The sequence below is a fragment of the Pimephales promelas genome, chromosome 15 (genome assembly GCF_988280905.1).
Source record: "Pimephales promelas chromosome 15, fPimPro1.hap1.1, whole genome shotgun sequence".
NCBI lineage: Eukaryota > Metazoa > Chordata > Actinopteri > Cypriniformes > Leuciscidae > Pimephales > Pimephales promelas.
The window spans coordinates 22,620,264-22,632,839 of NC_142783.1; the positions used below are offsets into that span (position 1 = coordinate 22,620,264).

At 37.4% G+C, this 12,576-nt stretch overlaps 1 protein-coding gene across 2 annotated transcripts in view; it reads left to right on the forward strand.

Annotated features, from left to right (window-relative positions):
* The first annotated feature begins 208 nt into the window (after positions 1–208).
* The window catches only part of grid1a (glutamate receptor, ionotropic, delta 1a), a 244,597-nt gene continuing 232,229 nt past the window's right edge, over positions 209–12,576 (forward strand). Inside the window, exons 1-2 of one of the 2 annotated variants that reach the window (XM_089120381.1) lie at positions 209–624; positions 3,490–3,645. In XM_089120381.1, coding sequence (XP_088976507.1) covers positions 546–624; positions 3,490–3,645 — 235 coding nt within the window. In that variant the 5' untranslated portion in view covers positions 209–545. The remainder of the gene's footprint in view (positions 625–3,489; positions 3,646–12,576) is intronic. The other variant, XM_039693055.2, reaches the window with a different exon arrangement.

The following is a 12,576-nucleotide window of genomic DNA, read 5'->3' on the forward strand; positions in this document are numbered from 1 at the left end:
GCGCTGAGGGCTGCGCTAGACCTCCCGCCACCACTCCGATTTTGACGACTCTCTCCGGCGCGCGCAGATTTCATTTCTCCTTGGTTTTTACCGTACAGTCCCGATCTTTCGATTCTTCAATCACGTGGTGGAGCGGAACGCAAAGATCTGCAAGCTTCAGAGAGAGAGAGAGAGAGAGAGAGGGGGGGGGGGGGGAGAGGGGGAGAGAGGGGGGACGACTCTCTCTGCGTTGCAGTTAGCAGTATCCAAACCACAGTGAGAGCTGGAGCGCGCGGACCCGTTGCTTTGCCTCTGACCGTGGTACCCCCGTCGTTTCCCTTGCTCTCCTACCCCTCCTTTTCTGCTTTCCTTCCCTTGAGAGCTTCTTTTCCCCATGCGAAATATCCTTTCTCACTCTCAATTTCAATAGATCTCGGAGAAAGATAGAAGTGACGCATCCTTGATCTCCTCCACAGTGGTCGTTCTCGCGCGCGCTCTTTTTCTCTGGAACTGGATTTTTGAAACGACGAGGACGCGTGGATGATACACCGGGGCGAGAACTGGAGATGGAGTTGCTCGTGATCAGCCTCTCCTTATGGATCCTGCAGTGCCGCTCAGCTCGCGCGGACTCCATTATTCACATCGGTAAGTAAATAGCCTATACGGTCTTTGACAGACTCTGATGAGTTTCTTCACTACATCGCTTTTTAAAGTCTAAAGCGTGCAGATTTGACTTGACAGAAGACAGTTTTGTTATGTGAGAAATGGCTTTAACTTGCAAGGAAACATTAGCGAACAGGTCCACAAAGTGCATTTCAGGTGGCGAACGCGAAATGATTTTAGCTACACGAGACGAAATCAAATCGAGACGAGACGTCTATCTCAGTCTTTTTCAGGGTTATCTCCAGTCCACCCCTCCCCACCCTTAAGCCTGAACTTTCTGTTGAACGTGACAGAAATTTTAATTCGGTTCAGTGAGGTATGAGCGCGCGACAAGTCTCTTCTCGCTCATGTTTGCTCGGGGTTTCTTAACTGAACTTCAACTTGTGTTATTGTCTAACTATTGTAGATCAAATATTTTTTCTCAGACGCTTTTGTTTTATCAATATTTTGTATTAGTAAGGTTAGCAGCCTATAGATGCTCGGTCATCTCCGGTAACTTACACTGGGAACGGAATTGGTTTGCTTGCTGACTTGAATAGATTGGCTCAAAACACCTGTAATGTTACTTTGAGAAATGTGGGTAAATAAAGTAGTTTGCATTAGGATAAATAAAACTGGTTCTTGTCATATTCTAATGTTTTATCTGGTTTCTCTGGTGCTATTATGTTGGTAGAGAAGCTCTTTTGTATGCAGTGGCTGTTCTCCATCATCCGGTGTTCTTGGCTCTTCTCCTCACCACAAAGATCTCTCAAAATTGTTTTTGAAGCTTAGTTTTTAACTAATCTCTTTTTAGTTACCTGTTATATTACCTGTTACCTGTTTATAATTCTTATCAGGTTGGTCTACACTCTTAATAAACATTTATCCTTTGTATAGATTATAACTTTACCCGGGCTATATGTTTAGGTGGTGGGCAATTATTTTCTAATTGCGTAGGCTACTGTATTGGCAAATGAGGTAACACTATTTTTTTTCCCCTGGAAGTCAATCTAAAATGCATTACATTTAAAAGAGATAATATAAAATGTTTGCATAATTTGGCCTAATTATTTATCCTTAAAATTAAGAAGCACATATATTTTGTATTAAAGTATTATTTATATTTGTCTGCCAAAGTCAGTTTGGTGTAAGGACATGCATGAAGCCATTTTGTTGTCATGTGACAAGAAAACCAAATAGAGAGTTCACTTTTAGACCCTCATGATTGTGTATTTTGATTCATTTTTAATGAAAAGACATTTTGTTCATGTCAACTTGAGTGACTTAAAGAAAGAAAGCGTCTTGATATTCATGATTCAAAATTTTAGGATAGTTGTTAAAAATACCTTCATTTGTAAAAATAAAATAGAATGATTAAGTTTAATGATCTTGAATTTAAAGGAAAGTATTATATGCATATATAGTATGAAATAGGCAAAGCTTGCATGCAGTATAAAAGCTTAAACATCTTATTTGTCTTTTAACCTGCATGTGTTGGCTAAGTGATTAAAATCTGTGCTATTATTGCCTTAGTGCATGGCTTGAATAAAGCTCCATTTGCTTCTCCTACACCTTTGGCACTTCAGGCCGGCTGCTCTGTGCATTTTATCACTGTCGCCTTGATCTCGACGTGTCATATCATTGATGGGTCACTGTTTATAGTCCTGCACAAATCAGCCTTATTGATTGCATCCAGACACACTTTGATTTAATACTGGGCAATATTTCCAAGTGTCATGGTCTTGTTAGTGAAACAGAACTTTATGGGTTACTCAGTCATGTGAAGTCAACGTTTAAATTGCTCTGTGGAATATTATGTCTAGGATTAATCTGTAAGCAGCCGAATAATAATAAAAAAAAAAGAAAATTCCCCTGCCAATCCATAGGTCAATCGTGGCATTGAACTTAATTTTGTATAATTTTGTATAATGACCTATAAACAGAATATTTAATGGCAATTTCCATTAATTATGGAAATTATTTTATAACTAGTTTAATTATGGAAACTAATTATTAATTAATAATTTCCACTAATTTGCTCCATTCCAACAAATAAGTTCTCAAACCATGTATGTTGTATTATTTCCATTCTCTGAACGTTGGTAGAATCGTGCAATTCAAAACATTTAGATTGCAAATAATGTTATCTAAATTAATATTGTAATATTGCCTCACTGTTCGTCTTGTATGCTACGCTGATTGTTTTCATTTGTGGAAGCTTTAAGCTAATCTACAAATAAGATGATAAAATAATTTTCTCAAATCAATACTTCATATCTATTTAAAAAAAAATTGTAAGTAGCTGTGCTGTAAGAGCACAATCTTTTTCTTTTTTTCAGTTTCATTCATCTGTCTGGGATTTTTGCATGGGCTGTTCACTTTCTGAATTGAATGACTTTTCAAGGACTCTGTAAACTCTAACGACATATAAAAACAGCTCAAATTTTCCACGGATGCACCGTATCGTGTATAAGATCCCCTTGACATAAAAAAATAAACCTTCCCGTAGGCCTACAACCCACTGTGTTTCCACAGACTGTGTAACGCCCTTGACAAATTAAGGATGCGTATAGAATATTTACAGTGTTTCCAGTAATTGCGCTCTCCATGGTGCTGAACTCACTCTTAAAGTGCTGTTGGCTATTGACAGGTGAGGAAGTTGCTGTAAATTGTGTCTGATGGTTATATGGTGCATTCTCTATAATCTGAAAGGCTATAACATAGTTTCAACATATTAATGGACATTATGAATCTGCGCCACCTTCATCTTTACCCTGAAGATTGATAGAAAAGTTTGGAACAACTGTGAAATGGTTTCCAATGTGAATGATATGTTAATAGCAACATACATTCTGTTTCATTCAACAGGAGCTATTTTTGAACAAAACGCCGTACGGGACGACGAGGTTTTTCAGCTTGCCATTTCAGACCTGAGTTTGAATGACGACATCCTCCAGAGTGAGAGGATTACCCATTCTATCAAACTTATCGAGCCCAACAACCCCTTCCAGGCAGTACAGGAAGGTGAGTGAGTGACTGGGATCTCTCAGCAATTGATTAACCACACCGTTTTACTTTATCTTTCTGTCCGATCCGCTTGCTTGAGCAGTTTCCCGATACCGTCTGACCTTCTCGTGAGGCTCTGACGTCAAGTGTGGGATTTCCATTTCTTTTTGTATCTCCTGGGCTTTCAAGTGTTAATTTCCTCCTCTCTGTCTGTATCGTAATTCGATTTAAATCTTCTTTGGCTTTCAAACAAACTAAATAAGCACCTCTTGGAATCAGAATCCAGTGGAAGTGTACCCATGTGGAAATGTGCTGAGAACATATGATGTAACATGCTGAGGGTGTTTGTGTCACACAGGCGAGCTGGATCAGCAGTGCCGCTCACAGACAGTGATTTATGAATGTAGGAGGACTTGATTTATGTTATCAAGCATGAAGGCCAGCTGTCATCATCTGTCCAGTTCAGATATTTTCATTCCCTTCATCTTATAAGCAAATCTTCAGTTTGATTTTGGTTAATTTAATAATAGAGATTTAAAAAAAAGAGATTAATTTTTAAAACATTAACACAACAAATATCTCTCATATTATACAGAAAGGGTCCGGCTTCATGAAAGTCTTCTGAAGAAGTTGAGAAATTTTGAATGAATTAGATTGCTTGTATTGATTGTATGGCAGAATTGACCTATGGCTAAGCCACACCCTCAAAGGCGATGAGCCAATCACAGTGCGCAGCTAACCCAATACACTCGGACATTCTCTGCTTCCATGTCCATTGAAATGCATTGCAGTTAGTCAGTCGTAATTTCATTCGTATTTTCTTGTCATTTTAAGTTTAAAATGGCCAAACGGTGTGCATGGGGTACATGCAAGTCCGACACTAGGTTCCCGAGAGGCTGGGCGACGGTGTTTTTTTCCCCTTTCCCAAGCCACATCTCAACTAAAGTTATGCGGTAGACCACAACACCAACTAAACGTGGATAAATTAAACAAGAATGTCTACATCTGTTCTAAGTTTAGTCAACAACGTATTTGAACTTTATCTTTAAAATCTCTAATGTAACGTTAGGCTAACATTAGAAAACGTTAAGGTTAGCTTCTAGCAGCGTTGTACATCATGTCACTTAGCTTCATTAATGTATCTGTAAATAACCGAGATAACAAATGTTAACAATGTTGTGCTGAATGATTCATGTACAATACTGTAGCACCAAACGGTGATGGTGACAAAATGCGGTTTATCACGTTTACACTGTGACCTGTACATTTTTGCCTGGAGCTGAAGCTTTTCATCGACCTTCTCAACAATACAATTATTAATATAACCCTCTTAATGCATAGTTAAGGCCCTTTAGGTGACTTTGAGATGATATATAATCTTTCTAGCTTAGCCATTGGTCAATTGCTGTCAAACTCAATGAAAAAATACCTCAAAGGCCATTTTTTGCACTTACTGGAGATTTTTGTAGTAATCATTATAATCACGCACACCAATTTCGGCACAGTTGGCTTGGTGGGAGTTCTGACGTTGGCGTGTATTGTAAGTGCTCTATTTTGCGCTAAAAATGATCCGCACAATTAACGCTGTTTTCACCGGCTTTTTCTGTACATAACGCGGAATACATAATTAGCCGCAGTTTACTTTCCCCTCCCATCTCTTTATTTCACTCCCACTTTCTCCTGGACCATCCCATGAATGCATATGCCTGACACGAAAAGCGCATTTTGTCATTTCCAGTTCCTGCGACAGGCAGTCTGCGCTTTCATCTCAGTGCGTCCCGTTCGTACATGCCTCGCCATGGTTTTATGCGCACTTTGCGAAACAAATACGCCTGAAGTGGGCGCAAAAGCGTTTGTACATATGGATCAGAGTATTGCTCTTCTGTCTTGTTTCCAGGGGCTTTGGGATCAATTAACCTCCCTGGTTTTGAGTGACAGTTGAGTGGTGATGACCTTTCACTTTGCTCTTTAGCTCACATTCACCCTACTGAGAAGAAAACTCACCTGTAAAAAATACACAAGTGCACATCCACAGTCACATACGCCATTTAATCTTCTCTATCAGCAACACACATAGACTTTTGGCATAGCATAGTTCCAGGCTTTTACCCACCAGTCAATAAAATGACTTAAGATCCTGTATATTGAGAGATGACACACAGCATGAGCTTGAGGCTTAGGTGAGAGTGTGTGTTGCGAGGACACAGCTGTGTGTTTATCTCACTTGCATTTGTGCCGCTATGGGCATTACGTCTAATTACTCATTACAGCTGTGTGACTAAATCATTCACCCACACAGACATCTCACACAGTAGGTCAGTGTGTGTGGGTGCAGAGGTGTGTGTGTAGTAGAGGAGGAAGGGTTTTTTTCCCCCCCCCCCCGGTGTGTGTGAGAGAGACTGTGCTACTGCATAACAATGAACCAGTGCAGATTTATTTATTTATTTTTTTTTTTTTGTGATGCAGACAATAATGCAAGATAGCAGATTCCTGTTGTGACGAGTCAAGCTAAAATTCAAGAGGCAAAAGTCCTTATGTCCTGCTGTGCTTTTTGGGGAAAAAGTGCTGACATGGAGAAATAGAGTCACCTGAAGGGGAAATCGCTTGAAAAAGGTCACGTCCTGCGTGCCGTGAAAACAACTTTTAGCGTCACATTGGAGTCCTCTGAACAGCTCTTTTTATTTCTTATCTTCTCTTTATCCTGTCCCTTTCAATTTCTCACCCCTTTTACTTTTTTCTCCCCTCTTAAGCCTTTCTAAAGCCCTGATTTGAACTATTTGGCTTCTAGGCCACAGGAAATAGAAATGGTCATCCTGGATGCTGTTAGATCTTCCTTTGCTCTAAAGATCACCTTTGACACTCCCTTGTAAAGATCATAGATTACTCCTTAATTCTTTGCTCGGTTTCTTCTTTTTTCATCTTATCTGTGGTGCTTTCTTTTTTGGAAGTCAATAAGGTCTCTTTCCATCCGCTGGATAGGTTTAGGCTGCTTATCAACCCACCTAATATGCGGTTATATCATATCGAGAGTGTGAGCAGCCGTGGCTCGCCTGTAAGGTCACTCAAATCGTAGACCTCTTTATAAACTGAATGAATAAAACATTGTAAATATGTTTAGCATTCTGCAACCAATATTTAAGTCGGAAAATGAGCAGGATATATTAAAATGTAACGTATGGCTTCGACAGGTGTGTATTAATTATACTAAGCAGGACAGCGGATGCCTGAGCCCTCCCTGGGTCTACAGCTCCCCATAATTTTCCAATGGAAATCTGTGGTGAAAAATGGAACTGCACAAGCTCTAATTCAGAGCCTTTAAACCTTCCCCTCTTATTTTCATGTTACATTACGTAAACCTTGTTTCAGACCAAGACGACATCAATCTGCTTCAGCTATGTGCATGTTAGAGTCCATCAGGTCAGTAACATGTCTGTTCTTCCTATGTGGAGCAGCGCATCAAATTAATCAAAGCATAAATCCTTTGAGTTTACATGCTCATATGAATAGCCTTATTCTGTTGTGTTTATTTTATGTTTGAGAATAGACATGGCTTTCTTTCACTCACTGGAATTCCTCCACAACTTGTAATATTTTAAAACAACATTCAGAGGCAATGAATACTAAATTACAGCAATTCTAAAATACAATTGAGTGTGTTCAGGGATTACAATATAAGGCTTACGAAATGTTTATCATAAACTAGCGCTAAGACCCAGACTCTGCCCTACATAAATTTACTGTCAGGAGCCGCCACTGAGTGTGAGGGTAAGCAACAATTGATACATGTTGGCTAAACGTTACAGGTCAAATTTTTTCACATTGCCTCATTCTGGCAAATTGCATCATTCACCAAGGTGGAAATATTGGCACAATTATAAGATATGTGAGCTATGAAGTTGCACTTGTCAGACATAAAGTGAGAATTGTGAGAAAATAATTCGGAATTAAAAAAGTCACAATTGTTAGATATGTAGTGAAGTTGCATTTTCGAATGATTAATTTGCAATTGTGGGGAATAAAATTACCATTTTAGAAAAATTGTCACAATTGCTAGATGCAGTAAAGTCAAAATGTCTTAATAAACTGTAAATGTGAGGAATAAAGAGACAAAAATCATCATCACTGTCAGATATACAGCAAAGTGACACATTTTGATGAAAACCTGTCCTCTCTCTCTCTCACACACACACACACACACACACATATTCAAATGACACCTAAGATTCTTTGGTAACTGAACTAAGAGAGATAAGTTTCCTACGGCTGTACAAGAAAGGTCCATGGGTTCCAGTCGTCTCTCTAACGCTCTTGCGCTTTCACTGTGTCTAATCTAAAGCTGAGTCAGGAGGTGGTCTTAGTTGGCAATTCCCATTCTGACGTGCCCTTTCAAAATGGCAGCTTGTCTACTCCGGGTCCCCAGTGCAGCTACGGCCAGTGTCTCATATTAATGAGATCCAAAATGGCTACTGTCAGGAACTCAATTTCATTTTTAATGTAGTTTATGCCTCAAATTACTGGACATCTCATTCATATTAGATCTCAAATATTTGTGGCCTCAGACGGGAAACAGTATTTACTCAATGACTATATTTGTATGTGCGCCAATAATGCAATTATTTCTAACAACCGAAGTGATGTCTTAATCGCTGTAAGATGTTTACATAACATGAGCAGAACTCTTCACTCCATTTTGTATTCAATTTTCATTATTCTGATTATTTACTAATAAGAATGATTATACCCCATTCAGATAGCCATGCTCTGGCCACTGGCAATACATTTTTATAGACGTACTGGATATTATTCGGCGCCATGATAAACATTGCAATGCCGGGTTTGCCTACGCTGCCGTTTCTTGTTTTTTTGCACCGTCTGGATTGATGATACTGAGCTGCACAGCGAGTTGTGTTGACAGTTTAGCGATTTGGAGAAGTGAAAATGAAGAATATTCAGTTCATCCATGAAGTTGTGTGAACAACACACGGCATCAGTGTAGAACCGAGCACATGCACACTATGGTCAGAGCGGTAATAATGAGATTAAGGTGTATACTTGCCTGTTTATTGTGATTAAAATCGGCATACGCCACATAGTTTAATGCAAATATGGTTAGTTACTACGATTATGAGCTTAATTGGATTAGTTTGATCGAAGTATTGGGTTTACGTGAGGTAAAGTTTAATTGTAATATTGCCAAAAATAATAATAATTATAATCTAAATGCACTAAATAACAACAATGACAAGGATATATATATAATCAGAGCTGCTTTAGTTAGAGCAATGCTTTGCTAAGGCAATTTGTGGCAATCCCACAAGTGCCACGAAGTCTTCTGTTTAATGCTTATGTTAACAACCCACCTTCAATGGTCTACTCTGATTTAATCTGCATATTTTTTTAACCAAAGTACCATTTATCTATATTTTTTATTCTACTGAGACATTTCCCTTGGAAAAATCTCAGATAAAGTGGCTTGTTTTAAGGTTTTCAAACTGTGACCCACAAACCCCTAGGGGGCCTCAATGGTCTCCATAGAACATTTGAGAGAATGTAAAAAGATTTTATTACATTTTTTTTCACAGTAATAAAAAAAAAAGTCAAATATATTTTTCTGATTCATTTATTAAAGTAAATATTTTCCTGATAATATTCAGATGGCATTTTAATAAAATATTTTACAGATATTAATTATATTTACAGTATGTAAATAAAGCAAATAATTATAATATTATATACTTATTCTACTTTTATGTACTTGTCAGTACAATAACATCATGATTAATCGCATGACTTCTGAAAGCAGAATGAATGGTTTTGTTTCATTTGTTTAATATTTTGACGTTAACTTTGACAGCCCTAAATAACACGCATACAGGCTTTTGTTTTTCACTGACCACATTTTTAAGCATCCCCCTGTGTACCTCTAGTGAGACCACATAGTTACAGCTAACAGCACTGCAACAGTAATATTAAATGAAAACAATAAACACAATCATTACTGAGATTGTCTCAGCTTACATCGCTTATGATTTTTTTCATCTGAGTGCTCTGTGTTAGATGTTTATGAATGCTTTGGTAATAATATAATGAGGTCATTATGAGTACACACTAAGGAGCGAATATTATCACCTGCTTTTCACTAAGGCCACATGCACGTGAGGATAAAGCTCGTGCCTCTTGTGGTGTTCGTCACCATGAGCTCTGTGTAAACAGCATGCTTGATTAAAGGGCGAATAGATAGAACCTTGTGTAATTAGAACGAGTTCTGGAGACAGAATGGTTGGTGAGATCCACTCAGGGCCCTAGAGCCTGTCCTTTTTCCTCTCCTCTCATCCATCCATCCATCCCTACCTACCTACCTACCTACTTACCTACAGTACCTCCCTCCCTCACTCGCTCACTCACCCTTAACAAGTACAGTATCCTGATATGCTTTCATTAAGCAGATTTGCATTGCATGGTTATTAAGCTAAGAAAGGATTATAGTTGTCTCTCTAGTGGTGTGGTCTGGGTAAGCTTGTGGTTCGAGTCGTGATTTATAAGACATTCTTTTGAAACAGCTGGGAGAGTTAATAAAGAGAGTTTGAGCTGCTCCATTCTGCAGGATGAAGGAAATTGTCCTTGAAATGGCCTTGCAGTGATGCAAGTGATGGAAGAGCATGCAAACGGGCGATGCGAGAATCCAGATGTGGATGTGAGAGTGTGATCAGGGCTGTTGACCTGTAAACAAAAGAAAAAATGTTTTCATCCAAATTACAAAATCAATTTCTGTATATATATATATATATATATATATAAAATTGAATAAAGGTGCTGTCACATTTTTTGAATCATTGAAAAATATTAAATATTTCCCCATATCAGGTTGAGTTGAACTTTATTGTCCATTCTGTTTGTCACAGAGCGAAAAATTTTCTTTGACACTGGTGACATATGAACATTGCACATTAGCAACACTAATACAAAATATATACTAAATACTAATTATACAATTAAACACCGTATCACAGCGGGAAACGCTACAGCACATGCTATAAAGCCAGGCGTTCTAATGTATCACTTTAAAAGACTGTATGATAATCCCTGCCATTGGGAGAAACAATTTTTATACATGTTTCTTCTGGCCAAAGGAATTTTGAGTCTATGCCCAGATGGAAGCAATTCAAAAGTAGAATGAAAGGGGTGAGTATGATCTTTAGTTTTCACATTGGGTTCAGTTTGTCATGAAAATTCACCACAATGAGCAACAGAAAGATGCTTGGTTTGATTTCTGTGTGAGCTGTGTTTCATACTTTGCTCCACTATTGACAATAGATAAGGGACCCTCAACATTTTTCTGAAATTTATTAACGTGACAGGATTTCCATCCTACGGGTTCAAAGGAAATAAATGGTAATTTCTGTGGAAACTGGTGTACAATGGAAAAGTAGAATTACGTTGAAGCCACTGTTGCTCATTTATCAAATGTAATAAGTTACATTATGTTTAGAGCATGTAGACAAAGTTGTTAAGGCAAAGTCTCAAAAAAAAAAAAATCATAGTTTTCTATCATAGTTAACACACTTCTTACTAAATATAAATCCACCTCAAGTGAGAGGGTTTTAAATTGTATCCTATTGTTTACATTGTTTAAATCCCAAAATTGCCATGTAGATGGAAACTCTGCTTATGTAAAATATTTTTTTATTTATCTAAAATCTTGTTGCCAACACGGGTAATGGCATAATGCTGCTGAGTTCGAGAACAATGCTGCGCTCTTTACAGCTCTAAAGAGAGAAAAATCACAGGACTTTTGGATTTGAAACTGATTTAGCTGTGTTTTTTGTCTGTGCAGTAGTTTTTAGAGATGCTATGATGATTTTGTCAGCAGGCATTGAACAATGGGCTGTCTGGGTGATTTTTAAATTGAATGCATCATATTTCATCATTTTGCCTCACGCTGTGGTTATGAGGTAATACACTCTGGATTTTCTTTTGCATGTGTTTTAGTGCATTTCAAAACTGACAGGGAAGAGCCTAAATTGGCAAATCTGCTCAGAATTTTTCAGACCGCAAAGGGATTTGATGGGACAGATAGAAATTCTTTCCTACAAATCTACTGGTCAAATACTCACGTTGAAATACTCAACTCATTACAAGTACAGTACAAGTAGAAGTTCAGTGGAAAACCTGATGTCCCTGTCTCTAATGGACATTATCAGTAGCAACATGTTGTCCACATTCAAAGCAGAGTGATACATCTCAGTTATTAAGCACTTGGATTTTTGCTAGGGCTGGGGAACGATTAATCGCGATTAATCACATCCAAAATAAAAGTTTGTGTTTAAATAATATATGTGTCTGTAGTGTGTATAACTATTTTTTATATATAAATACACACACAGGCATGTATACAGTATATTTAAGAAAAATCGATTGTTAATATATCAAATATTTATATTTATATATAATATTAATTCTGTATAAATATATACGTGTATATACAAAAATATATAGTGCATGAGTGTGTATTTATATATACAAAATAGTTATACACACCACACACACATATATTATGTAAACACAAACTTTTATTTTGGATGCGATTAATTGCGTTGCCCAGCCCTAATTTTTACACTTAGTGTTTTTGCCATATATACATTTATACCGTTCAAAAGTTTAGAGTCGGTAAGATTTTTTGTTTCTGAAAAATATTATTATTGTTTTATGCAAAAAGAACCTATTAAATAATCAAAAGTGACAGTGAAGACATTTCTGATTTCACAAAAGATTTCAATTTCAAATAAATAACAACTTTATAGTCTTTAAAGAACCCTGACAAAAATATCATGGTTCCCTAAAAAAAAAATAAAAAAAAAATAAAATAAAAAAAAAAATAAAACATGTTTTCAACATCGATAATAATAAGAAGTGTTTCTTGATCATATTTGAATGATATCTGAAGGATCA